The sequence below is a fragment of the Colletotrichum lupini genome, chromosome 6 (assembly GCF_023278565.1).
Source record: "Colletotrichum lupini chromosome 6, complete sequence".
NCBI lineage: Eukaryota > Fungi > Ascomycota > Sordariomycetes > Glomerellales > Glomerellaceae > Colletotrichum > Colletotrichum lupini.
Genome location: NC_064679.1, coordinates 1848228 through 1875474, shown reverse-complemented (window position 1 = coordinate 1875474; position 27247 = coordinate 1848228). Strand labels below are relative to the sequence as shown.

At 48.5% G+C, this 27247-nt stretch overlaps 9 protein-coding genes across 9 annotated transcripts; 5 read left to right on the top strand and 4 right to left on the bottom strand.

Moving 5' to 3' along the window:
- Positions 1–8288: 8288 nt before the first annotated feature.
- Positions 8289–8455, bottom strand: CLUP02_12043 (uncharacterized protein; the record flags this gene model as incomplete). The annotated part of the gene is made up of 2 exons (XM_049291007.1): positions 8289–8340; positions 8397–8455. The coding sequence occupies 2 exons, from the start codon at positions 8453–8455 to the stop codon at positions 8289–8291; spliced, it is 111 nt and encodes a 36-aa protein (XP_049148152.1).
- A 2348-nt stretch (positions 8456–10803) lies between these two features.
- Positions 10804–11815, top strand: CLUP02_12042 (GTP-binding protein rho2; the record flags this gene model as incomplete). The annotated part of the gene is made up of 5 exons (XM_049291006.1): positions 10804–10838; positions 11036–11114; positions 11193–11198; positions 11268–11459; positions 11525–11815. 5 exons carry the CDS (start codon positions 10804–10806, stop codon positions 11813–11815), a joined length of 603 nt encoding a protein of 200 aa, XP_049148151.1.
- Positions 11816–12693: 878 nt separating this feature from the next.
- On the bottom strand, positions 12694–13212 carry CLUP02_12041 (uncharacterized protein; the record flags this gene model as incomplete). The annotated part of the gene is made up of 1 exon (XM_049291005.1): positions 12694–13212. The coding sequence occupies one exon, from the start codon at positions 13210–13212 to the stop codon at positions 12694–12696; it is 519 nt and encodes a 172-aa protein (XP_049148150.1).
- Positions 13213–13269: 57 nt separating this feature from the next.
- CLUP02_12040 (uncharacterized protein) lies at positions 13270–15357 on the bottom strand (the record flags this gene model as incomplete). Its single annotated transcript, XM_049291004.1, has 2 exons — positions 13270–13692; positions 14023–15357. 2 exons carry the CDS (start codon positions 15355–15357, stop codon positions 13270–13272), a joined length of 1758 nt encoding a protein of 585 aa, XP_049148149.1.
- A 1014-nt stretch (positions 15358–16371) lies between these two features.
- Positions 16372–17719, top strand: CLUP02_12039 (uncharacterized protein; the record flags this gene model as incomplete). The annotated part of the gene is made up of 4 exons (XM_049291003.1): positions 16372–16491; positions 16585–16977; positions 17031–17094; positions 17172–17719. The coding sequence occupies 4 exons, from the start codon at positions 16372–16374 to the stop codon at positions 17717–17719; spliced, it is 1125 nt and encodes a 374-aa protein (XP_049148148.1).
- A 1116-nt stretch (positions 17720–18835) lies between these two features.
- On the top strand, positions 18836–19774 carry CLUP02_12038 (uncharacterized protein; the record flags this gene model as incomplete). The annotated part of the gene is made up of 1 exon (XM_049291002.1): positions 18836–19774. The coding sequence occupies one exon, from the start codon at positions 18836–18838 to the stop codon at positions 19772–19774; it is 939 nt and encodes a 312-aa protein (XP_049148147.1).
- An 882-nt stretch (positions 19775–20656) lies between these two features.
- On the top strand, positions 20657–22270 carry CLUP02_12037 (uncharacterized protein; the record flags this gene model as incomplete). Its single annotated transcript, XM_049291001.1, has 6 exons — positions 20657–20829; positions 20914–20939; positions 20995–21574; positions 21657–21891; positions 21952–22044; positions 22148–22270. The coding sequence occupies 6 exons, from the start codon at positions 20657–20659 to the stop codon at positions 22268–22270; spliced, it is 1230 nt and encodes a 409-aa protein (XP_049148146.1).
- A 1967-nt stretch (positions 22271–24237) lies between these two features.
- CLUP02_12036 (uncharacterized protein) lies at positions 24238–25818 on the top strand (the record flags this gene model as incomplete). Its single annotated transcript, XM_049291000.1, has 6 exons — positions 24238–24742; positions 24820–25116; positions 25183–25217; positions 25290–25369; positions 25431–25626; positions 25687–25818. 6 exons carry the CDS (start codon positions 24238–24240, stop codon positions 25816–25818), a joined length of 1245 nt encoding a protein of 414 aa, XP_049148145.1.
- A 740-nt stretch (positions 25819–26558) lies between these two features.
- CLUP02_12035 (uncharacterized protein) lies at positions 26559–26861 on the bottom strand (the record flags this gene model as incomplete). The annotated part of the gene is made up of 1 exon (XM_049290999.1): positions 26559–26861. The coding sequence occupies one exon, from the start codon at positions 26859–26861 to the stop codon at positions 26559–26561; it is 303 nt and encodes a 100-aa protein (XP_049148144.1).
- Positions 26862–27247: the final 386 nt, after the last annotated feature.

Sequence of the window (27247 nt, the reverse complement as noted above, 5' to 3'; positions counted from 1 at the left end):
GTAGCCGTATAGTACTATATACGGGGATATTTTTATAATAGAGTATTAGCTATTATTATATATAAACTTAGCCTCCTCTAGCTACGCTACTTACTTATTTAGCGAGCCCTTAGTATAAATCCTTAGATACTTTTTTAATATTTAATAAGTTCGCTCCGTTTAGCCATCCGTTTATAAATAATATATAGTAAATAATTAGTAACGCATTGCCCGTTCCTTAGTAAACTCTTTTTAAAATGCGCTTATAAAGAGCTTATTTCTATTTATAATAATGCTTTTAAGCGTACTAAACTTATATTCGACCTCTTAATATAGGATATTTACTATTTATACTACGTTAAGTATTTTAATAATAAGTAAAAACTTCGCGAACTTTATTATATAATAAATAATAACTAAGATATTATCGTACTTTATATTATTATTACGAGCGCTTAGTAATAGCCCTATAATAAAATCTATAAATATTTCTTAGAATAAGTATAAGGGTAGTAGTAGTAACTATAGCTACTTATACGGCTTATATCTTAGGGTTATAACTCCTAAATAATACTTATAGTTCTTAACGTATTTTTAGATATTTCGTTAGATATTTTCCTAATAAAACTTTTTCTAGATTAGCTCGAGAGTTTTCGTAGCTCTTATATAACTTACCCTATAGTTATCGTAATATTAATAAAGGATCTCTATCCGAAAAGATTTTATTTAAAAAATAATAAGTCTTTTTTTAAAAAATAGTATACTTTATTCGTTAAGTAAATATACTCTTAGCTCGCTAGCCGTAGTACGAACTCTCGTTAATTATAATATATAAAACTCGTCTTTAGCTTATAGTCTTTTAACGAGCTTTTTAATTTTTAATAAGAAACGGAAAATAAATACCGTTTTGCTCTTTATAAGCTCCTTTATAACGGGGTATAGGATATACTATTTTAATATAATAACCCTAGTTCTATCTAACTCTTTTTTATCCTTACTAAACCGTTAACGAGCGTTTGCTAATAACTCTCTTATTTTCTTATTTTAAGTCGTTATAATAATAACTATTACTATTTTATTAATACGCCCTATAATATATTATTAATATAGGGGAGAGGATTCCCCGTTCCTAAAGCTAGTTAATATTTAGCTAGGATCGTAAAAAGAGGCCTTAACTACTTAAACGTATACTTTAGTAATATTATTTTATCCTTTTAAGCTAATTATCCTTTATTAAACGTCGGGTAGTAGTTCGCTAATAAAACGTAGCTTTTAAGCTAGCGTAAGGAGGTCGTTTTTATAAAGCACTTCTCCCTCTATATAATCTAGCTTTTTAAATAGACCGTCTACTAGGTTCGTTTTTCTTAGCTAGTATTCTAAGTTAAAGTTAAATATTAATAGTTTATATACTTACTTCGCGAGCTTTCCTTAAAGGTCCCGCGCTAGTACGCCGATTATTCCTTTAAGTACTTAGTAGTCTATTAAGACCGTAAACTTTTATAAAAGGCCCTAGAAGTAGTAAGCCTAGTGCTCTAACCCTTTTATTATAGCGAGTAGTTTTTATTAGCCTATAGCTTATTACTACTCCGTATCTATAAGCTTTTATAACTAATAAGTAACGGGTTACTATTTTTTATTAACTTACTACGATAAGATTACTATAATAGCTTTAACTAAAGCGTTAGTTTCTATTTATATAATACGTTATAAGTTCTAGTACGTAAGTACGGTTACCGAGGTAAAAGAGACTTTTAGCTAATTAAACGCTTCGTTTACTTCCTTAGTTTACTAAAAGTCCCTTATTTACCCCTTTTTTATTTTTAATAATACTATTATCGGTATAATAATACCCGAGTATTTAGTAATAAACTTCTAATAAAAGTTATAGAACCCTAGGAACACTTAAATATCCCTAATAAACTCTAGCGCCTTCTAGTTAGCAATCGTTCGCACTTATAACGAGTTAATCTTAATTCCTTTTAATATAATAACATAACTTAAGAACTCGACTCTTTTTTAATAAAACGAGCACTTCGATAGTTTAGTAAAAAGCCTATATAAACGTAAACGTTAAAGGACCTTTTTAATATCCTCTATATACTACTCTTTTATTATTAAGTAGATTATTAAATCGTTTATATATATTATATAATAAGTATTTAGTAAGTTAGCGAGCGCTTAGTAAATATACGCTTAGAACGTCGCGGGTGCGTTCGTTAGCTTAAAAAGTATAATAATATACTCGAAGTAACTATATTAGCTCCGGAACGCTATTTTCTATTAGTCTTCCTTTTTAATTTAGATATAGTAGTAGGTATCCTTAATATCTATTTTTAAAATTTATTTTACTCTGCGAAGCCTATTTAAGAGCTCGCTAATAAGCGGTAGTAAGTATTAATTTTTTATAATTACTTTATTTAGCTTATAGTAGTTTATATAAAGGTATAGCGTACTATCCTTTTTTAATATAAAAAAGATCGGTACCCTAGCCTTATTAACTAAAAGTATAATACGACCGTTCGCTAAGTTCTTAGTAATATACGTATAAAGCTTATCGAGTTATTTCTCGCTTAACAGATAAATAGGACTATATAGTAATTTAGTACCCGGAACTAGGTCGATAGAGTATTTTACCCCGCTATATAACTACGGTCTCTTCGCTAACTACTCGTTAAACGTCTCTATTTCTAATTAAAGTTTTAGTAATAGACCCCTTCGTAATTTAGTCTCCGTTACCTCCGCAATATTTCTTATAATAGTAATATATAATATATATACCCTCTCGCGATTTTTAATAATATTACGAGCTATCGTTTTTAGTTTAGTAACTAAAATAGGCTTATATAACTATATATTCGTCGCTATATTAATACGAATGCCCTCCTAGCTTATTAATAATTACGATAATAAGAGGTTTACTATTCTTTTATTTTTATTAACTATAGTAAATAGTTACTAAATCTTCCTTAGCTACTTATAGTAGTCGATAAAGAAGAGCGTTAATTAATAAGCTTTCCCCTAGCCTACGGCTTTACCCTAGAAGTCCCTTGATAAAAGAGCTATAATAATAGCCGGGGTTAACCCTAAGTAGGTTACGAGCCTAGTATTAATAATATCTATCTCGGAGTATATATCTATATTAACTTTTATTAGCCTTTTAATAATACCTCGTAGAACTATTACCCCACCCTTCGTAATTATTTTTATTAATACCCTCTTAATACTTAGCGTAAATATATTAAGTATATTACCTATATTTACTTATTTTTTAACGAGTCGACTTTTATAACTCTTAGCTTAGTAATAACTCGTTAGATAGTTATTAACGTTAGCTTTAATTAGGGGTACGTTAGCTTATCGTCGCCCCTACTTCTTAACTTATTTTTTTAGTACTTATTAAATATATAGCTTATCTTATTATATATAAAGTACTTAATATCGCTATTATAACGCTTTTATAATAGCTCGGTACGAGTACTTTTATTATATAGCTTCTATAATATTACTCTTAGTAAGTCCCTAGAGCCTAGCCCCTTAGAGCTCTCTTTACTCTTTTTTTTATAAAAGGGGAACATTTAACGCGGTTATTTTAATAATAAATATAGCCTCTTCTTACCGTCTTTTTATAACTAGTCGCCGCCCTTTTACTAATTTAATAACTATAATTTATTAACTTTATAAGCTATATCGTATACTCTCTTAATTAAAACTCTATAACGAATTAAATCGTCTTATAGCTAAGATAGTAGTTTAAAAAAGAACTAATATACTTTTACTTTTAAATTCTTTATATTTTCTATACCTAGGTTATAATAGATCGCTAACTACTTAGTAAGGAACTAAATAGGGGTCTAGCCCTTTTTTAACCTTTTTATCCTTAGCTTTTTATAGTATTCCCGTTCTTAAGTCTCGGGGTCTACGTACTATTAGTAAATAAATACTAAGAAGTTGCCCTAAGAGAGGGGATCCTAGAGACTCTTTTTATAATTATATTATTACGTTTATAGTAATAGGGATATTTTAAATAGGGCCTATTTAATATACTATTTTATAGTACTTTTTATGCGAAGCTTATTACCTATTTTTATAATAATAATTTAGTTTATTACTTAGGTACTCGTAGACTTTTTTCCGATCGGTTTATAATTATAAAAAGGAGGCTTTTCGTATTCTTATCGACTTAAATACGTTACCGGCCGCTTAGTAAGCTATTAAACGAGCTCCTTATATCGACGCTGTTCTTAATTTCGATCTTCGATTATTATTTTTATTATTTTATAAAAATAGGTTATTATTAGGCCTATAGGGTCTACTAAACTAGCTATTTTAATACTACCCGCGCCTTTATATACGCTTTAACCTCGTACGTCTAATAATTAGTTATTAATAAACGCCCCGTTTATAACGAATAGGGTCTTTAGGGTATTAATAAGGTAACTAGCCCGTAAAAGTAATTTACCCCGATTATTTTTTTTATTTAGCTTTTTTATAGACGTTAGTATTTAAGTAGGACTCGCCCTATAATAAGCTCGTTCTCCCGAACGGAATAGGGTCGAGTAGTTAACTCTAAATAGCTATAACTCGTTAATACTAACGGCTTTTTACTAACGGCTAAGTATCGTTTTATTAACGTTCTGTTCGTTTCTATAATCTATTATTACTTATACTAATTACTCTATAAAAATAAAAGCTTTAAAATTATAAGAGATTAGGCTATAAGTACTTAACTAGCGAGGCTATAATATAAGTATAAGTATATTATAAAACTAAAGCTTATAAAATCCTTTATAAAGGCTCTGTTTTTTAAAAAGTTCTTTTATAATAAGATCCGTATATTAGTTACTAAGTTATCGGCGTCCTATTGCCGGCCGCATCCCGAATTTATTATATATAAAAATTAAAATATAAAATAAATATATTATTATAATCTAAATTTTCTTAGATATTTTATAATAAATTAAATTCGCTTTACTAAGGTAAAGGTATTAAAATAATATTATTATTATATATAATAAATAAGTCTTATAAGAATAATTTTATAAAGTTAGTTATAATAAGCGAATTTTAATATAATTAAGAAGAGATATAATTAAAAAATATTTTTAAAATAATTTAGTAAAGCGTAAAGTAATATATTCCCTTATTATATAAAACTTATAATATTTAAATTAGTAATAAAGCGATTATATAATAAAATATTTCTAGCCCTTAATTAGCTAGAAATTTTCTTAAGGATCTATTAATAACTAAGTACTTATTATTATGCACGGGACTCTTACCTTAACTAGGGGGGGTTATTATTAGTTTATCGAATTACTCGGTGGATTCCCATCTTGAGATCTAAAACCCAGCTGACATGACCAGATCCCGATATTCACCCTGGGCCTGGAGCTTACCTAAGGCCCTGTGTCTGTGCCTACCGGAATGAGAACCCGGAAAGTTATTCGATTTCGAGGCCCCTAGCCAGGCACCCAGGTCCGTCCCACGATTCAAGGTCCAAACACCAAACACCAAACACCGCGATGCCTGTCACCTGCGAATCGGTTCAGGATCTGATGTCATCTCAAGACCTACAGCCTCCACATAGCAAGCTGTATGAGTAGCTTTCTCAATTAGCTCTTGTCCCACGCATCCAGAGCACCCGAGAAGCTTGGCCACCGCCATTGACCGCCGAGTGAAGCAGCTCGCCAAAGCGCGGGTCGTGCCATCAACAACATACATCATCTTAGAAGACGATCGTCCTTCTTTCAAGTCTGCCAAAAGCGAATCGTCCAAGTGTTTTCCAGCTGGGTCTTATATACAAGCAAGCACTAGCCAGCTGTCTCGCCCTCAGCAAACTTTGGCAGCTCCCTGCGGTTCCCAAACTTCCCCGCTGTCAAATAAGTTAGTCATCTGTTTGGCAATATTCGTTGTCACAGGCTCCGTGGCAACAAGCTGCTGGCAGCGCAGCTGTTCCACCTATGCTCTCACAAACTCCCTCGTACAACATCTCATACCCCCCAATTCGTCGACGCGATTGGCCTGCTTTCCCATGGACTGTTCAACTCCAGGCACGCCAAGAAGGGAGGACACGCAAACCAATTCAACTTTGGCGGATCAAGAATCAACACTGCCACTAAGAAAAGGGCGGTAGTTGGGCTCTATGACTGTCAAGTGTCAACAGACTCTCGCCCTGCCCATATAACTATTGGATATGCTTAGTTGTGCCCGGGACAGCCGGCGGTTGTTGAGGTCAGGTGCCTCGAGCGATAGCGGCGCTCGGAGGTTGAGGAAGAGAACATCCCACCCGTTCCGAACCATCCCGCATTTTCAGCCTCTAAACCCCGGAACCGCGCGGCCACCGACAGTTGCGGAGACGGCCTATGGAGATCTCAGTCCCGGCGGCTATGCCATACTTTGAGGCTACGGTTATCGGAGAGTCCTATGCTTCCTGGCCGACTCGCTCTGACTCTCTCTCTCAGCATTGGCCTCGATCATGATATCATCAAGATATATCGGGGACGATGAACGCCGGCCAAAGTGTACAGTCATGGGGCAAATGCTGGACGTTGTGGATTCCCGCTCGCCGATCAGGTTCGGCAACGTGCACGCATCAGACAGGTGTGACCGGCAGATCCTGGACGGGAGCGCATCCTAATTTTGCGGGCAGCGATGCCATGGAACACCATACTCCTGGACCTCACGCGAACAGTTAGCCAGGAACGTTCTGCCTCACAGGGAGACCCGTATAATGTATCCCGTCGCCGTGCGACTAGCAGCCTCGGAGGTCGACCAGAGTTCCTCGCAAACGTCCAGTTGTGTAGTATCATTGGCTGCAGGTGACGACTCTGAACGAGAGAGCACCAGGAACGCTCGAATGCCAACACAGCCTCAATCAGCCATGCCATGGTATCCATAAGGCGGGCCAGGCGGGGCACCCACCGCGGAAGTTGGGTCCACAATGCTGTTTGTATGAGTGTTTACGGAATACATGTTGGCTGAGAAGCGACGAAACGAGAGCGAGATGATGGGAAGGAGCATCTCTCCGCCCATTCTGTCAACAGTCTCCCGGACTCCGATGACGAAACGAGCCTGTTGACCCCGAGGTGGACACAAGCTCACCGGTACTTTGGTGTATTCTAAGAATTCTCGCCAAGCAGTGACTGCGCAGCAGCTGTGTCGGACCAGGCCATGAAGAAAGAACCCAGCTCGTTGGCGAAGCTACGTCAAATTTCAAAGATGCCAAAGTGCATACCAAGTCTTTTGCTTGGTTGAGCTTGACACCAATAACCTCGCGCCAGCAACTCTCAATACCGACGCCATTCGGATGGGCTTGCCAAGCGAGTAAGCAAAGTTCCCTGTCCTTTTACGACGCCCTCGATGTGGCGTGCCGGGCACTTGCAGATTGGCCGCGAGTTGTCTAGAAAGTCGGGTGCTATAAGACGGCACGGCTTGGCAACACAGCCTATGGCGATGAGTTGCACAGAGGTACACACGTAGCACAGCGGGACGGTTGGGATGTGTGGGATGGCCGCCGCACAGCAAAGCAAGAAGCAGAAACATGGCACGCGTGTCTTTTGCTACTGGCCAAGAAGGTTCTTGTGGCTTATCTCCCTCAAGCGTTTTCTTCCCAACCGGCACTCCAGGGACTACCTACCCAAGCAAATGGGCTGCAGGCTGGTAGGTGCCTTAATAAGTTCAGGGCTGGCGGATGACGGATTGGGAGCGCGGGATGGGATGGGATGGGACGGGGAATTATGATTCGGAAAACAAGTGCCCGGTGGCGGTTCAATACTAATGACTTGGGAATGAAAGATGATGAGACATACGGCTTGCCGGCGGAATCGGTGCCGTTACGGCCATCCGATGTTTGAATGCTTGATGCTTTAACGTCCTCTTCCCTTCTCCGTCTCTTCTTGACTTCTCAAACGTGGAGGTACGTACGACATGATGTAAGTAGCTGACGATGACTTTGATGACAGATTCTCAACTCAATTCCTAGCCAGGAGGAGTCTCGTGCCGCGTAAATGGGCAACATCAATCTACAATAGGAAATCTAGAACGCTACAAGTCAAGAACCATTCAAAGTCAGCGATCGACGTCTGAAGAAACCTTGGCAACGATTTGTGCTGTATCCCATTGTCTTTCAAGCTACAGTCTTTGCGTCCAGGAACTTGGGATGTCCAGGACAAGGGGCGGACGATTGGGGGGGAAAGCAGATCGGGAGTACCTTATTTTAGAAAACTGGGCGCACGGCGGCGCAAGAAAAAAATGGAGGGGCGCCCGGAGGTCGGGTAGGTTAGCTCAGCCGTCAGCGGTAAAACGTCCGTTCAAAGGGTGTCTTTGGGGACGGAGCCCGTATCTTGGATCGTCATTGCCAAACTGATTTAGCATTTCTCTGAAAGGTAGATACATCATACGTCAAGCGGAATACTGACCATCTCTCTGACAAAATGCGAGTATTCGTGGTCTCGGTCTCGCCTTGCTGGTCTATCATAAGCAGATTAGGAACCTAGAGCAAGTCGCATGACGATCTTGGAATACGTGTACCGTAGTTACGACATGGCCCTTCCATGGCCGAGGCCAATCGAGGCCAATTCAGTGTTGATGGAGAGCTCAGGGTAAGGTAGTATCCGTAGTACCTCACGACCTTGGACTAGACAGAGTTCCGCCTGTCTGCCATCGCTCCGCATAATGGCGTGGGATCACAGACTGGTTCGTGCGAGAGAGCAAGAAAGAGAGAGAGAGAGAGAGAGTTGACAATGACGGTTGAACCAGCACCCAGAGGTTTGGACCTGTTGCCTTCTTCCCCCTCCCCAGCCGCGTCAACAGCAAAGCGTTCTGCATCCAGCAATCTAGGACTATCCTGGACGGGGAGGGCGCCGGCAAGCACAAAAGACGACACTGGGGTGCTAGGACCGGACATTGATGGGCCTGCCGTGGTTTGGGGGCTGGGTAAGGACTCTGAGTGAGGGTCTGGGCCGGACGGGCCTCAACTCCAGAAACGGTACCATCCGTGTGTCATCGTCCCTTTTTTTTTTCCTTTCCTTGATGCTATTGTTCAATGTTCCCTGTGGACAGAAAAGTGCTAAGGTAAGGTATTTGCTGTGCCACAACACGCGCCGCTTGGCGCACCCGCACTTTTGTTAGGTCAACCGCCATGGTCCTGGACACTGGGCAGATAGAGACCAGAACTCAGGTCCAGAGTGACAGAGTCCAAAAAGAATTGAGTTGAGGGAACCCGCACTGCCCTGGTAGAGAGCATCGTCCATTCTCAGGGTAGCTTCCGTGGTGGACTTCCATGTCCCGGTTTTGTGTTTCTTTCTGACTGCAAGGTACGCGATGCGTAGCTACGCAAGCAAACATTTCAGAAGATGAAAAAAAGTACAGACGATTCTTGTTGCTGTACGGATACCTGGCCAAGGTACTTTAGTAGACCTGTTGCTCCTCTGGTTTACAAAAGTCCCTGAGCTGGTGTTTTATTTTCTTCTATTTTCTTACTCGCTCTACTCAAAGCATCTATCTGTCCATTATTACGCCCTCTCTCGGACTAGTTATCAGCATTCTCGAATTGACACTCGAATTGATTGATCAACTCGCCAAGATCCAGAAAGCAGCAAGAAACAAAACAAGCTTGGCAACGAACTGCGAGTAACGGTGGGATACCGCCCGTCACTTTCGCGCTCGCCCGTCTGTGTGCTCCGTCCTCCGTACCCCGGGCCACATTGTCCTTCTCAAGTTCCCCCCTTTGGCCCGTCTGTCTGCCTGTCTGTCTAGTAGTTAGCTCCGGCTCTAGCAGTTAGTTCTTCGGTTTTCCTACACAGGTATTCCTATTTGTAGCTGTACGGAGTACCCGTACGGAGTACGACGGGCAGCATACATACTTGGGTCCTTTCCCTTGCCATTTCTTCAACGCGCGATTACCCCCCGTGGAATTTCTTCAGCTCGTATTCCCAGCCCAGCTGCAACGCCCGGCCTCACCAGTTCCTGTTTACCCCCGAATCAGCCGTTCAGTCACGTCGTCGTTCCAGTTGGCTGCTCCCCGGGAACGAAGGAAAAGAAAGGGAAGAGACGAGAAGTGAGAGAGAAAAAAAAGATACAAGGAACACCACCCCCCCCCCCCCCTTTCGCCGCACCAAAGGTATCTAAGAAGGTATTCGCCCATCGGCCTTTCGTTCCTTCCCATCGGCCTGCACTGACCCTCGGGCCCGTTTCTTTCCAGCTGCATCTTTCTCCTCCACTACGGAGTACCTTACCGTTGTACATTTGCAATCCAATTGCCAACAGCTTTAAGCTCACTGTCGTCGTCCACCACACATCCCACGACCACCACAACTTTCTTCCTTCTCTCCTCTTCCTCATCACCTTTCCATTCTTTCCACTTCCTCCCGACATATCCGCCATTACTCACTCACTCCGCATTCCCTTTTTGAGATCATATCTCCGCTCGGCGCAGAAAAGGAGACGAACGGATTGATCCCGCGGCACCCACCTCCTCAAACACCCAAACATTGTTTACTGGCACAATCCCATTTGTCGCCTTCTCCGCCCCCCGACGCTTGCTACCTGCTCCCACCCCGATACGACCCTGCGACGTACGGATCCCAAAAAGACGAACCCACCGATCGCCACTATCGACGACTTCGTTTAACACCCTCGACTCGCAGCGCCCACGATATTTTCTTGGGCCTCGTCTCGATCTTTTCGACGCCGCAGTGCTCGACGTCGAAAATCGGCTCGGACGAACCGAACCTCGATCCGCCCGTCAATTGACTTCGGGTCGCCTATCCTCTTCCCCCCGACGACCCTCTCGCCCGATTCTCAACCACAACCACAACCGCAGCCATGGCAGCAGCAAATCCCACCAACGTTATTCGGAGGTACGTCGCCTGTTCGATTCCCATCGATCTAGATATTCGTCGGTCTCCGCCGCTGGCCACGCCCTCTTGCTGGCCACGCCCTCTTGCTGGCCACGCGCAAAGCTCTCAACATCTCTGCCTGGTTCTACCGAGCAGGGGCAGCCTGACTTCTGTAACCCATCTTATCTGCTCTTTGCTTGCTGACATGCTGCCTCCAGGAAACTCGTCATTGTAGGGGACGGTGCTTGCGGAAAGACTAGTTTGCTTAGCGTCTTCACACTTGGATATTTCCCTACCGTATGTTCAATTTAATAATCCTCCCCAATGATCTGATCTCGAGTCTCAGCATCTTTGCTAACAATTGGTGTTTTGCAGCACTACGTGAGTACCACTGGCGACTCCTCTCCTCGCCCCAACGACCGATTTCCTAACGAGATTTTGACCCTTTAGATTCCTACCGTCTTCGAGAACTACGTCACAGATTGCAGAGTAGATGGAAAGTCGGTGCAGCTTGCGCTATGGGATACCGCCGGACAGGAGGACTACGAGCGGCTACGTCCCCTCGCCTACTCCAAGGCGCACGTCATCCTGGTCGGCTTCTCCATCGACACGCCCGATTCACTCGACAACGTCAAGCACAAGGTGGGTTTGAAAATGATTGAGGTACTTCAAGATATTAGGGCTGGACAGCTGACAGTAGGCTACAGTGGGTGGAAGAGGTTACTCGACTCTGCGAAGGCGTCCCCATCATCCTCGTCGGACTGAAGAAGGATCTCCGCGAAGACCCCGTAGCGATTGAGGAAATGCGAAAGAAGTCGATGCGCTTTGTCACACACCAAGAGGGCGACGCTGCCGCCAAGGAGATTGGAGCCCGGAAATACCTTGAATGCTCCAGTTTGAGCGGCGAGGGCGTCGACGATGTCTTTGAGGCCGCCACTCGCGCCGCCTTGTTGACCTTTGAGAAGGGCGAGGGAGGCGGCTGCTGCGTCATTCTGTGAAGGAAGCAAAGCCCCATCCATCATTCACTATTCTGCCCTTTCGACCGACAATGAGTGCAGGCACGACGCAAGCGAACTGAGGTAATCCTGAGCGAATTTTTGCTGGAGAAATCAGGCTGGATCACAGAACCATGAGAATGCGGGCTACTTACCGTATGTGAACATCACGCCGGGTCCGACCCAAGAAGCACAGAATCACCTCAGCCAGCTCCCACAAACATTGTTGGGCAGCTGGCTTACCCAAAAAGGGCCCCAAACAGGCCTGGGTGAATGTCACTTGGTCGGTACCGCAAACTCTCAACAAGCTCGCCTGGTTCACACACCTTTTACAGCTATCGCGAAAAAGCATGCGAGTTCAACTTTAATCCTCTCTCTCTCTTTTCTTCCCCTCAAGCGGCGTTACAAACAGCAGGAACAGCGCAAAACACTCAGCGGAAACGTTATTTATGGAAGAATCCAAGGGACTAGCCCTTTTTTTTCTTTCCATTGTCTGTATTAATAGGACAGCAACCCACATAGAACGATTGCACCCAAAAGTTCAAGACTAGGAAGCTGGTTATTTGGGAGCTTTGGAGTATCCACGTTCTGCTCTCTGTCAATGAGAGATGGCAGTCACTTAACGCAATAAAACCGATCAAAAGTTTCAAACCCCCTGATCCAGAGCCTTTCCAAAAACGTTGATTAGTGACATGTGCTTTTTTTCTTCCATTTTGTACACTAGTTCATACAACAGACAGTATGCTACAGCGGAATTGACACTTGGCGTGTCTAGATTTTTGGTACACGGCTGATGAGCAAACCCCTTAAGACCTTGTCCACCCCCCTTTTTTCATTCTTTTATTTTCCCATTCCTGCTCGTCTTCTTGCAACGGCATCATCTACCGCTTCCACTCGTGGTTCCACGCCTGTCGGGCAGGCGTCTCGCTCTGGTAGCGCGCGTACTCAATCGGCACGGCATTAGGTCCGTAGACGCCCTTCTTCTCCTGGGCGACACGGTACAGCCACCCTTCCTCCCTGGTTCCGGGGCCAGCCGTGGTGCGGAGCTGCTCGTTGGCGGTGTACATGCTCTGCTGGATGCGGAGGAGCTCCCTCTCGCGGGCTTCGCGCTGCTGGCGCTGGAGGAGGAGCCAGGCGCGGTGGATGGTCCAGTGGCGGAGATGACGGTTGCGAGCCATGCGCAGCGCCGGGGGCGCCTCAGCGAAGAGCTGCTGACGAATGTTTGCTATACGGGCGACGTATTCTGGGTTGATGACGTTGTCCGACTTGGATTTGCGGGCGGCAAGGGGGGTTGTGGTTGAGAGGGAGCGGGTTGTCGTGGTGGTCATTGTGACGGCGGCGGGTGTGGAGGTGGTGAGGGTTTGGCGGAGGCCGCTGCGGAGAGGTGCGAAGGAGGCCATTGTTGTGATTTTGGGGGAATTGAGTCTTAAGTGACGGCTTGTGACGAGGCTGGGATATCAATCGTTGACGGGATCGGAAGTGGGAGGTGTCGGGCGGTATTTTGGAGGGCGGCCTCGTCGTTTCTTGAGCGGAGGTTCCGGATTTGCGACGCGAGGAGTCTCGTTCTTCTCTATGCGCTGCTGTTGATGACGCTTCTTGCGCTTGGATCCTGCAACGACTATCTCGGCTTGGGTGTGGTCTTCAATCACGACCGGGTGGTCAACTGCAGGAGCGTGTTGGGCTTCGGGCTCTGGATCGTCGAGATACCGTAGTTTGATTCGGTGGTGCGCGGCTACGACCTCGTCGGGGATCGGAACGTTGGCGAACACGTCGTGGTAGTCGTTTTCGAGGGAGAGATGTCGCGGTGCTGTTCGAAGGAAGAGAGCGCCAGCGTCGGGGTGGTGTCTTCCCACGTATTTTGCGTAAAGGGAGTGGATTGACTATCGAGGGGATCGTCGTTAGTAAGGTGAAGGTCTGGCGATGAAGCTCGGTGGGAAATTTTGGAATGGGGAATGGAAGATGGAGCATGATTTATCCGGGCTCTGCAAGCTGGCTTGTGCCTGCAGGCGGGAGTGGATGGGATGGGGGAGTTGAGACCCCTGCAGGGCGTAACATTTCAGCGGACCCTGCTTAGACAACTTGCAGCTGTGCAAGTCATCCGCCATCCACCATCATCTACACTATTTCCATTTGCCATGTAAACCATCCTCGACGACAGGGAAAGAGGAAGAAGCAGGGGCCTGGGGATTAGAAAACCCTTCGCGACTTACCTTGCAGATTGATGCATCATACACCAAAGCAACACTGTACTCCTTCTGCTCAAAAACGAGTTCTCTAGCCTCCATCTCGTCCTCCACTTGGTGTGATCTCGCAAGATTATTCAGCACTGCACCTGGCGACACTGGGACTAGACTTCGATTGAATGACAAGACCATGAAGAGGGGCTTCAAGGTCTTGATCAAACTCTCGATGTTCCGGGTTGTATCTCTGGACCAGAGCCCGTCAGCGTCGTTGTACATGTTCCAGACGAGCCAGGCAAACTCCCGCACGACTGGACTGGAGTCGAGGAAGCGCGCGTATGTCGCCGGGAAGCCTCCACCAAATCTCAACATCCACAAGGTGCAGATTCTCAAGAGGAGCTCATCGGATGGATCGTCGACGCTTTTCAACAGTTCCATGCACTCTGCTGGGAAGTCCAGAGTCAAAGAGGAGGAGGCGGCGGAGAATGCCATGAGGGTCACGAGCTGTGCGAGAACCTTTGGAAGGAGTATCTGCAAGCGCATGACATCCTCCCTGGGATCGCGGGGGACGCGACCACGATAGGCGAAGTTCCGTCCATCGTAGGAGAAGATTGGGTCTCCCGCTGTGTGGCCGATGAAGTACCTCGTGTGTGCCAGCGACCGGGCGACCCTGAGTACCTTACTCTCTTCCACGTCCCCCTCCTCCTCCTCCTCCTCCTGCTTATTCAGACTCGTATCCTCTTCCGAGACGGCGGCGGTCAGAGAGGAGGGTCTCTCGCTAGACAATACAGTCGGTGGATTGGTGCTCATGTCTAGCTCGAGCCACACAGGGTCCCAGTGGGCCTCGTTCTGGCACATATCCATCTGTACCTGGAGGTGTTGTCGCTGCTCCTGAAGCCGCAGCGCCGTGGGTTTGACGAGCTGTTCATCGGCTCTCCACAATAAGTTCGCGTCTGGGTTGAGACAGTCCACCGTGAGGCCCATATGATCCCAGAGATCGAGGATGGAGTCCTCGAGAGCAATCTGCTGGCTCCGTGAGACTTGCAGAGCCAAGAGCGCGGTCTTGCAGAGGTCGTTAATATCGGCACGGGTTGTCTGCCAGATGCTTCGGAGGCCGTGCTTGTCGAGAAAAGCGTTCCAGCTCCGATGGAGGCCAGCGTCTCCTGGGGGCCTATCAAAGGGACCAGGAAGACCTAGGGAGGACATGCTGAGGTATATTAGTTGGTGGTTAGTAGCTTTCCGCGTAGTCACCAATGTAAGTGATGGCGAATACGATGCTGCTGATTGGCGAGGATGACGACGAAGAAGTTGACGATCGAGCTGATCAATGGTCGGCTCTTTCTCTATTGAGTCTACATACTTCATGGGTTAGAGCAGGAACTATCCAGGAGATCATTCCTGGGCGTGTTGTTTCGGAGAAAAGTTATGCTTCGGAGAAAGACCATACTTCCTCTTCTTGCCTTGCTGTGGATGGCCATCAGGGACTTGATGAATATTCAGTGTAGCTGGCATCGGGCACCGAAATGCCTCCGCCCTTTCTATCAGCTCAGAATTCTCATTCATTCGGTATCTTCAAATTGATTGCTACGTAAGGTTATTCTATGGTTTGACTGGTCGATGATGAAGGCTGGATGCTAGTCTCAGCTAGATCAGATCGCTTACGACCACCACGCGAAAGGTCATATTCACCTTCGTCAACAGCAAAACCTTTGACATTCGGCGACCACGTTAGCATTGATATCTAACTATTGTTTACCGGCGTGTTCTCCTGTCTGTGGCTAGATTTTGTATCAATGAAACCCTCAAGGTACGTAGCATATTGCAACAGGACAGAGTAAAAGTCGACCTTTTGAACCTCTTTGACCATCATTTGAGGTTCGTATGAGCAAAAAATTAAGTTTGTGGTTCTTCAGAAAGGCATCCCGTTGTCATAACTAGGACGCATCTCATAGGACTTTCATGTCTACCCTTATCCTTGATCTACACCGTGAAAGCCTTTTGCCAGATCCATGTCTCGAGGTCACTCTGAAAAGACCCGGCACCCGGCTTGACCAGCCTTTGCTTCTCCGATGTATGCAATGCCAACAATGGGGGCTTCATGCTGATGATAGTAACCCTAGTTGAGTTAGTGTCTGATAAAAGCTGCCATCTCATCTACCTAGCGGCTTTCTGATGCCGACAAACGGACGTTCTTCTTTGGTATGTGCGGGCCTCCACAAAGCCGGTTTGCCGGTGCCAGCTGCGTGCCTCCCCGCATAACCCACCGGCGCACCTATTAGTGGGTGCAGCTTCATGGTGATGACCGAGGATGTAGCTCATCAACAACACTCTTCCATGTCGCCATCCATGCAAACATAGAGCTAGGCGTCTTAAAAGTCAATGCTTCCTCTTCCCCAATTTCCATCCGCGGAATTCGAGACCTCATCATTTTCTCCAGAAAAGCTTGGGGCATACATCCCTGACTGGGAGCAGCACATGTCACAGAACCTGCAAGAAGACGTCTAATTGAACTATTGTTTCCCGGAATTCTTCCCGAAGACCCCCACGATCGTGATTCCGCGTCTCCCCGAGCCGGAACCTGAACCATCACAGTTACTTATCAAGTGTTTTCGCTTCGAACCAACCATGGAGCGTGCTCCCAACGATGAAGAATTCCTGGCCGATTTGACGGGAGGAAACATGGCAGTCGTACGTTGGAAGCACACACCAGACGCCTCAGACTTTGACGATGCTGCGGCGTTTGAGGTTATTCGCAGGGCCATCATTTCAGAGATGAACGACCCGCAGAGGCTCCGCAAGGTCGCGGTCGAGATTGCGGTTCTGATACCAGCACATCGGCCCTCTGATGATGTTTTACAGTCTGTGTGGAAGTTATTCGTGGGGTTGGCGCAACAGACACCCTCTGGGAATATTGCAATGCTTGATCTAGTGGTGATTCTCGACCATTTAGCTCTGTCGCCTAGGACGACGGCTACGGTGACGGTAGTGAGTTCCAGCTTGAATTCGGCTGTACATCGCTGGTGCTAATGGCTTTGTAGGATGGCTTCGAGCAATTAAGTCGTCTTCACCATCTTAACCAAGTCATCAGAGACTGCATGACCTGTAAGCCTACTTACACTACCAAGCCTGAAGGCACCTCTCAACAATATCTTTACTAACATGAAGCAAACGCCTAAAAGCACCATACCAGTCCTCCAACAGAACGGAAACCCTCACCCGCTGGATCAATCTCAACGCCTTCGCCTCCCTCCTCTGGTCCTACAACCTCATCGACGGCCGCGACTACGCCATCCAGCAACTTCGCACCGCCTTCGAAGACCGCCGCTCGTCAGATGCCAGTGACCGTGACGGTGCCGACGCACGGCTCATGGCTGCTGCGCAGTGGGCTATTCACTCGTGCCAGCGTCTGTATCATCTCTCCGTGACGTCTGAGGCGACGTCGCCGGCGAAGGATCCGCAGCAGACGACGATGAGTGAGGGGACGGGAGAATCCAACGGGAAGAAGGCGAGAAAGAGCAGCAGCAGCAGCAGCAGCAGTGCTGAGAGATGGAGGTGCGGGTCGCGGTTCAAGGGCCGCGCGGGGTTCTCGTTCAGGAGATGGGAGTTTTGGCAGCAGGCGTTTGAGGAGGCCAAGGAGTTTGGGGATTGTGGGAGCGAGACCAAGGTCGAGGCTGGGGCGGCGGCCGGGATGATGGAGAAGGTTCTGTATGCTGGATTTGAGGTTTAGAAACGCGGCGACCTCTCTGGGCGAGCTTCCTGGTGGTGAATTTTGCCACAGCTGGATGGAATTAGAGATTGGATTTGCGCAGGAGGCTAGACTGTTTCCGCATACATCGTTCTTGGGACTGGGGATTGGGGACTGCAAAGCTCCGGAGAGGGCTCTTCCAAGTAGTCAGAGTTGGGATCGAAAAGTCCCGTTGATATTAGCATCGTCTTGTACTTGAGGAGCTAAGTTCAAGATAGCGAAGAAGAAAAGGGGTGTATGATGATTGTAGTCTTCGCCCAGAGTTAATTACCTTCCAAGCCTGTGACCAGCTCGGCCATATGCATTACTCGTTCGCTTTCTTCGTCATTGAATCATTGAATACAAGCATTTTATGCAGATACGAGGAAAAGTCTTAGGAAGCCATGTAGGATGCGCTTCTTTGCCATTATTCTGTCCCCTTTTGTCTCTACAACCGACTTGTCAAGACGATCCCATCGACAGCTTTGTTTGGTGTCAGTCTACTTACTTCATGTCTTGAAATCTCCCCCCACAGAACGAATACAATTCACAAAGAGCTTCAGTATTTAATCTCTGATGTCTATGTCCGCTGTGCCTGATCAACGTTTCCATCTGCTGACAGAGGTCACGGCCGAGCTGTGGAGATGCAAACGCAGAAACGATATGCTACAACTTGACCAAAGACTCACATCAACTACCGGCGTTTGAAATTTCTACCGTGATCCATTCAGCCTGCAGCAAGCCGCTATTCTTACTTTTTGTCTGAGAGCTCTTCTTTCGCCGCGCACGGCACTTGTCAGACTGGAGCAGGTTCCTTCCTCTTCTCCTTCCTCTTCTCCTTCCTTCTCTTCTGGGCTTCCAGAAAGACACCTTCCTTCTCTTCTTCCTACCTACCTTCAACAACAATTTTCCTGCCGCACTTGCTTCCCAAGTCGGGAACGACTTCTAACATCGTAAGGACGACGTCTTTCTCTGCTGCCAGACTCATCACACATCTCTCGATCTACAATCTCACAGCTGACTTTCCCTACTGATTAGACCAACCTCAGTACATATTCCTGACTGGAATTCCCAAACAACGCCGAGAAAGACTACTGCATCTACATCCATCACGCCGCCATGACGCTCTCCAAAATTGACAAGCAGGCCTACGTCGCCAGCGCCATGTTAGCAGCTGCCAAAGCTCAGCGTCAGGCCCGCGCCAACAGAACCCCAGCCATGGCCCTCCGCGCCCACGTCGCAAGCAACACCATCCCCACCGACATGGACGTCATCGAAGCCTTTCGATTCAAGTGCGTCTTCACAATGGCCGACAGACGCAACCTCCTCATCCTCTACCGCCACCTCGTCCTCGACCACGGCGTCTCCACCGCCGCCATCCAGAGCTGGATCGCTGAGGGCAAGGAGACCATCACCGCCCGCATCGAGGAGCTCTTCCGACCGCATCGCGACAAGGTACCCCCCGTCCGCTCAATCATGGCGGAGAAGTGGTACCGCAAGAATCCCCACGTCTTTGACCATATCGGCGGCAGCCGCACCGCGGAGGAGAGAGAAAAAGACACGGTTCTCCAGGCGATCCTCTGCGGTGCCACGCCCGCGGAGAGAATGGCTGGCGGCTTCGGTGCTACTCGTGAGGTTGAGACGCAGATGCGCCTTGTGGAAGCAGATATCATGGCGCGCGCGGATAAGGGGGAGCATATTGCCTACCTCATCAGCAGGCCACAGATGGTCGACGAGGCGGTTGTCTTCGCCCCTTGCAACAGTACCCACGAGGACAAGCTGCCGGCGGAGATTAAAATTGTTGAGATGACTCCTGATGGCATGTGTACCGGCGTGCTCCACGTGGCCGCGTCTCTTGACGAGGCCAAGGAGTATGCTACGGATGCGTACTACGAGGCGGAAAGAATGAAGCGGGAGGGAAAGCAAGCTGCCGACGGCAAGTGCAAGGGCAAGGCGGGTGAAGAGAAGGCTAACCCTAAGATCGAGGCCAAGGCCAAGCATGAGCTTGATTGTATCGAGGGCATGGTCTCCTCACTCAAGATTGATGATGTTGATTGAATTCTCATCTGGTGAGTAGCTCGTTCGCTCCTAGGCATCCCATGGCACGAATGCTAATGTGTGTTGCAGAGAGAGCACACTGCGAGACATTGCTCAGGTGCAATAGTCGTCACCCATCGTACATGTGTGGAATGGGACATAACGTGGTCGATTTGAGGGATGTTCGGGAGACAGGTGTTAGCTTCTGCGGAGATATTGTTCCGCCTGGATGGATGGTTGATGTGAGGACGTGAAGGAAATGTATCTGAGGATCTTCAACTCCTCTTCAGAAATCATTGGCACATTTCGTCAAGCTATCCAGATAGAATAGCCTGGGGGAGGGGATTCAGTCAGTTGAGCCTAGCTGTCTCTTCCCGCAAGTGTAGTAAATCCCTACACTCGCACGAACCCATTCACTCGAACATGTGCGCTTGTTATGGTTTGTAGCATTGAACTTGAGAGAAAACGCTGGGATTACGAGATCCCAAAGTAGGAGCAAATCCACGACGATGAATGGTGATGATTGTACGTGCGAGGGAGAAGTAGAATGCCTTGGCAACCCTGCCCGAATGTTCCTCGAGTAAAGCAACCCGACGAGATGGATACGAGTGCTCCCTTCAGGAGCGTTGCCCGGGACGGAGCAACGGAGAGCACTTTTTGATATAAGAGCAGCTTTCCCTATCGGGCTGATGTCGCATTGCTTCGCGGGAGGCACTGGTCGGCAATGGCATTGAGTCTCTGTTCATCACTCGAGCAAAACAGCACAATATCAAGGAAAACATCACCCATCATGTAGGCATTTATGCCCTGACGCGTCCTGTATCCATCGTATCATCACGGGACGCTCTACTGCGCTTATGCTAGCAATATTCTACACTTGAGCTTCGAGAGCCACGAAGGACAATGGTCACAAGTACGGAACAATGGTTCTGGCAAAATGGACAAGTTGTCTGTTTGAAGATCGCAGGGCCTCGCAAGAGGCGGTGGCAACGGGTTGTATTCTCAATCACACTGGAGGCGAGTTTACCCGCCGTGTTTCGCCGACTGACCGGCAGCAAAGATGATACGGTAGAGCTGTAGCAAGGGTGAAGCATCAAAGTATGCCGCATAGATGAGGGCCAGGAATATACTTTGTCGTAATCAGATTCGAAAGAGAGAAGCGGGATCAAGTCCGACGGCCGTCAGTGTAAGTGAGTGATGACACGTTCTGTTTTTTTGGTCCCACTGTGAATCAGTTCAAGACCGTCAAAGTGTCGGGCAGTTGTCGAGCGTAGATGAGAAATGCGCCGAATTGAAGAAGCGATTCGAAGAAGGTCCCTTGGCAGAGTCATGCGGCGGGCGATCCCGAGATCTCGACATCAACGGGCTGGGGATCGAATTGTATCACCTCCCAGCTAGTGCAGCCGGCCCTCTGCCGACGCAAACACCAAAGTTGATGACACCAGCAGGCTTGATGGGCATTGCACATTGCCAAGAAGTCTGGCCCAGTAGCCGACAAAAGTATGTGCTAGAAATTGGCAAGTACGGATGCACCGTCAAAAGGATGCCCCAAGCGCGTCTCCAACTTGCAAGCCGGCGCCGAACGCAACGCGACTCGGAGCTGCCGCCGGAGTTTGGCCGAAAGACGGTTATCCGGGGGAAAAGAGGACGAGTAAGATGGTGTTTGGTTCGTGAGCGTTTCATTGTCGCATTGCGTTGGGGGCTGTGCAAGATGAAATTCGACCTCGAAGGGTGGATTCGATGCTCGAAACAAGTCGGAAGTTGGGAAAAGACCGCAATCTGCATATACCGAGTGGCAACAATGAAGGTGCCAGAGACTACGTGAATGGTTCTCAGGTTTGTGCTACTCGTTATTACATAGCCAAGAGCTTCAACCAAAGGAGCATGGCACACATTTGGGGAGTGAGCTGAAAGTTATCGTTGAGAGAAAGCCAACGCTTTACCCAATAATCGAGGTTCATGAGATGACACCGACAGGTCGCTATATCAAGATGCTGACGGCCCCGGGTGAGACCAATGCGGCTGAAGAACAAGCGCATTCAGCCGCTCTCGAGTCGGTGACACGAAATGCGATGCAACTGGGCGAGGTGCGCCTTGGGGGCTGCTCTCTTGCACACTGGGGGCGGAAAGACGACGAGGTGGACCTGATTTCGACTCATAATTTTACTTTGCCGTGTTGATTCAGGACAACTCATGAGTCGGGATCCTTTTTCTTCGTCTGGCATATACGTAGTACAGCGTTAGCCATCGCCGTTGTCAATGAGGTCGTCGTCGTCGTCGTCGTCTCCATGGTCTAAACTCCCCGCGCATGAGTCCTCACGCAGCATGTGCGCAGTAAGCGTGTCGCGGGATGGAGCCCGAGCTTTTTGTCATTCACATGTGTCGTGGGCTGAGAGACGTGGACGATGGCTATCGGGAAGGCCCCACCCTGCCGTCCAATGGTGGAGTCCGCCTGAGAACCCTAGGCCTGAATGGGTTGAACTGCCGTGGGAAGAGAAGGCGGAAAAGAATGTGTAATTGTTCACTGTAAGACCACGACCATGGCCCAGATTGTACGAAGTACTTGGGGGAGAAAAGACGATGGCGACGCCGACACCAAATTAACGCGGGCAGAAAAGGAACTCTGTGTGAGGTTGCGTCATTTGTCTGCCGGATCGAACATTGGTTTTTGTTTCTTCCCGCTTGTTCGAGAACGAAAGCCTAGGGCTGCTGGCTGGCCTGGTCCTGTTCGAAAGCGGATGTGATGTACTGTTCGCCTACCAGGCTTGCTGACCGCGGAAAAGCAAGCCTGCCACGCATCCGCATGGGTTGCAAGCCTCGTGGGATGTAGGAGATGATGGAAGCTGTGCTAGTGTCATTCTCGAAGGATCGAAAGATGAACACTGGTTGAACAAATTGGGTTGATTGGCTTGCGGAATTTGGAAGCCAGACGACGCTGCTCACGGCCAGTCCGCCGAGATGAAGAACACCCTGCAGCCAAGTACGACTTGCGGTACGGATAGTCCTCGAGTGTTTGCTTGCCCATGCACGACAGACGGTGATTTGCTCGAAGTCGTTATCAAAATGAGCCAGAAATGGACGAGGGCTGCAGGGTGTTGCGGCACCACCTAAGCCCCTGCAGCAGGCCGATGTTTCCCACGGGTGTGGTCACTGGTCAGCGGTCACTGTGGGTGGTGCTGTGATGAGGGTTTCGAAGTTGAGTTGGCCGATGAAGGATGAGGGGTGATTTGTCTGCAGCAGGCGTGAAACGAAGTGCTGATCTGACTGTTTGTCTGATGGACGTCTGGATTCCCAACCTTGTAGGAAAGCGGCATAGATCCGAACCTAAAGAGCGAAAGAGAGAGTGATTGACAGGGTCAAGGAGGGATGAGCAGGGGTCTCTGCACCGTTGCAGTGTTGCAGTCTTGGACCTTGGAGACGGAAAGGTGTCGAAGTGTTCGTGGGTGAGCACTGTGGGTGAGAGAAAGTTTCTAGGCGGTAATTTTTGTGTTTCTTGATGGAAATCGGTAACCGGGAGGGACGTCTGATAGCACCCAAGGCTGCATTCGTTTCGCAAGTGCATGTTGTCCGGGGGGCATCGTTGGAGCAGAGATGAAAAAAGGCGCGAAATTTGAGTTTGGGGACGCGCAGAGGCGGTGCTGGATCGCTTGTCGCTAATGTGCTTTTGGGAGGTGAGGCAGCGGGGATCCGAGAGGACGCTCTTCGGATTGAGACGACAGAGGGTGGACGACGTAGAGACGTACATACCAGCGCAGGCTTATCTAAGCGGACCTGGAGACATGAACGTGATGTACACTGTACACCCGCATATCACGTGGAGACACTCATGGGGGCCGCCCACCTCTCATCAAATGTTTGACAGAAAGCAATGTGGGAGCACCGAATGACTTCTCGGTGCATCCCAGTAAATTGTAAGTTGCTGTCGACCATGGTACACGAAATACATAGTAGTGTGAAGTTATTGCCATGGAACCCAGAAGTGGAGGAGAACTGAAATATCTTTGACCGCGGGGTCTGCAGCCCGGGGTTAAGACAGAAATCACGTCATCGCTGTTCAAGTAAAGTGTCGAGTGCGCGGCATGCTGTACCTGGCGCATGTTTCTGGCAGTGTCGAAGTACCTCAAGTGCTACCTACCTACCTTGAGTGAGGGCTCCTGAAAGTTGAAGGTGCTTTCATCCTGTCAGATACACAAATACTTTGTACCGGGCAGGAGTGAGAGCTGAGAAGGAGCGCAGAGGTCAAGAGTACTCCGTACCTACCGACAATGCTCTTAGTGGGTTGGTAGCTGCTGCAGGTTGACGGTTGGCATTGGGGAAAATGTACCCACGTGCTGTACCAAGTTCCTTCCCTCGAATATCGCTGGATATCTGCGCCTGCAAACCAGCAGAGGTACTCGGACCACAGAGGAGGGACATGGAAAGTACGGATGCAAGGGGTCCTTCCTTGCTTTGCAACTGCCAGGCTCCCCCCACGCTCTTCCCCGATGATCAATTCCCTCCACTCATCAAGCTTCGCTCCTACCGTCACTACTCCGTCCAGTGCGTCCACTACGGATACTCTCACTCATTTCCATGACACCGTCGCACAACACGACACGAACTGGAAAAGGAAGCCAACCTTCATCAATCACTACAGTTTACGGATACACGGTGGACGACTGCTACAGCACCGCGAATCGGCAGCAAAGAGCAAATGCCGTGAACCACCATGCGATACCTTACTCCGTAAAGAACAGCAGAAACAAGCAAACACGTACGCAAACACGCAAACATCCCACACCATCTGCCGTCGAACAGCCTCGCACTCTCTGGTCGCACTTTGGCTTCGGAAACTCGAGGCTGGCGCTGATCTTGCACACAAATCATTGACCGCCCTACTCCGTACTCTGCAACGCGCAGCACTCACTCTCTCTCGCGCTCGCCTTCACGTGCCTGTCCTCGTTCCTCCAGCCAGACAGACAGCCACCCACAACCCACTATCCGTATTCCGTACCAATGCGCAGATGGGCTTTGCTTGCTCATTGCTGGGCCGGCTGTTCGGGCTATCCATGCTCCATCCCACTCAGACCAGCCCTGCCAAACTGCTACCCTCAGGGGTCTTCAATCTTGCGCCGATGAACCCTGGCCCCTCAACACGTCCTTGACCCGCACGTCCCGGCCTTCAATTGACTCTGGGTCCTTGGCTGGCACTGGCAAGCTTGGCAAGCTAGGAGCGAATACCACTCGTCTGATTGGCACTCGTTCAGGTACGCGGAGCCTGCTCCTCTTTGCGGCTTGCGATTTGCGGCGTCAGCGTGCTCTTCCTTTTTCTCAATCCCAGTTCGATGCTCGATGCTCGATACTCGATGAAGCGGCCATATCTGGTTCGTCGATCCCGGCTTCAAGGCCCCAAGACAACCCTATCTCGTCTCTGTCTCTCTCTCAGACAGCCAGCAAGGAAGCAACACGCAGCTGTAACTTTCAAGTACCTTGAGCACATCAAATGCCTCTGTCGACCTAGGAACTTTCAACTTGCCCATAATGATTGATCTGGGAGTCTCTGGAGGGCAGCGGACTGGATGCCGACATACGTACCGGCAACCGGCCCTTGAACCGGCGCAACATGATGACAATCAAGTAGTCTATCCGATTTTTGGGCGGATGGAACGAACCGACCAAGAGGGGTGGCCACTTCCAGGGGACCCTCGCATTGCTCCTGCATCGAGTGCCTATCCTCCCCCATCACGGATGCTGGACCGGACGGCGGATACTCACACAACCACCTCTTCCCATGTTCGATGTTCAGGCTCTCACATCTCAAGTCACTCAGTAATCTGGCTTTGGCCAAGCCATCAATGACTATGAACACGCGTCTACCTATGGCTCTGGATCTGGTACACATGCGCAAATTCATACATGTACTGCCCGCAACCACAGACAGACACACTTGCGAGACTGGCCCATTGGCGGCACTGGCCAGCCTGCAGGACTGGCCCTGCAACACCAACTGCCTTAGCCCAAAAGGGGAACCATCCTATTCCTGTTTCCTTTTTGCCTTTATCTCTGGCCCATCCTCGGACGGCTAGAGGTGGCGTCGCCCACTAAACTCGTCTCGTTATCGCACGCCAATGCTACCAAGACGTCGAAACTCGCCGGGCTGCCCGTCTGGGATCCCCTCAGATTGGCCATTTTCCCTCTGGCTGCCCTCTGACTGGATGCGACCTCTGTTGACCCCGGCTCCCAAACCACTTTGTCCACTGCAAAGATGACGGGGATCAGCACCTGAGAGATACAGCGGGCTTTTCCACTTTTCTCCAGCCCAAAAAAGTGAAGGGTACGGGGTCTTCGGGCAGCTCTACGGATACTGCGTAGTATGTGTGGGCGAGGCAGAAAGAACAGAGAGCAGGGAACCAACTGCGGATGCTCTGTAAAGAGCGAGAGGCACACAGGCACACAGGCACACAGGCAAGCCGCAAAAGCGAGCTCGCTGCCCACCTCCGGGATGAGCATGAGCACTGATTCTTTCAAGTTGGCGCAGCCCGTTGCCCATCCCAATCCAAGACCGTCTGAACCCAGGCAAGCCAGGCTGTCAGGGGAGGACAGGCTAACCAGACCGGCCGAGACAGTCAGATTGAGCAGAGAGTGAGAGCCCCTCAGTCAACGGCACACCACACACACCACACACCACACTTTACCTGGCTCTCCTCTCCTTCTGCGGTCTCTTTCTTTTCACTTGCTTCACACTCCTTACTCACTCTCCATTATTCTCTTTCTCTCATCAGCCCTCTCGTCTCGAAACGACAGGGCGATGCCAGCGAGGAGACAATCATAAATCTGAATCGTCAGGGAAACTGGAACACCGAGATCCCGACATCCTGCACTTTAGCAGCCAAATAAACGCGGCCCCGACATAGATCCAACGGCCGACTGCCTTGCACGTTGGCCCTGTCCCTTCTTCATCCCATCCGATTTCTCGGGTCCAACAGACTAGAGAAAGACACACACACACAGAGAGAAAGAGAGAGCCACGAGCTGCTCGTCCTACCGCCATCCAAGAGACCAGCCTCTTGGTACGGACCCGTTGGAGGACACGGACAAATACTCCCGTCCTCGCTCTACGCACAAACATCAGGATACGCCCAACATCAAATTACCCTTTACTCTTGGCTCCTGGCAAGGCTCGATACCAACAGTTCCTGACTTCACGCCCGCACTAGCGAAGATCCCGTGTCGGATCACGTCAACTTGGATGCAGGTCCAGAGAGACAAGCACCGAAGCCACTCTCCCACCGTTGTTGATAGAACCAACCCTGTTCTCACTCACTCACTCTACCATCTACGTTGCCGGATACTCTCTCTACTCTGATCTTTATCCCTACTCGGTCGCCCCCAAGCCCAAGCCAGCCTGGCCTTGTCACTCGGAGGCATTCCATCGCTGCCCCCGATACATAGAAGCGCCAATTCCCTCCCCTCCCACCCTTCCCAGGCTTTGATCATCCTTTCATAACCACCTTA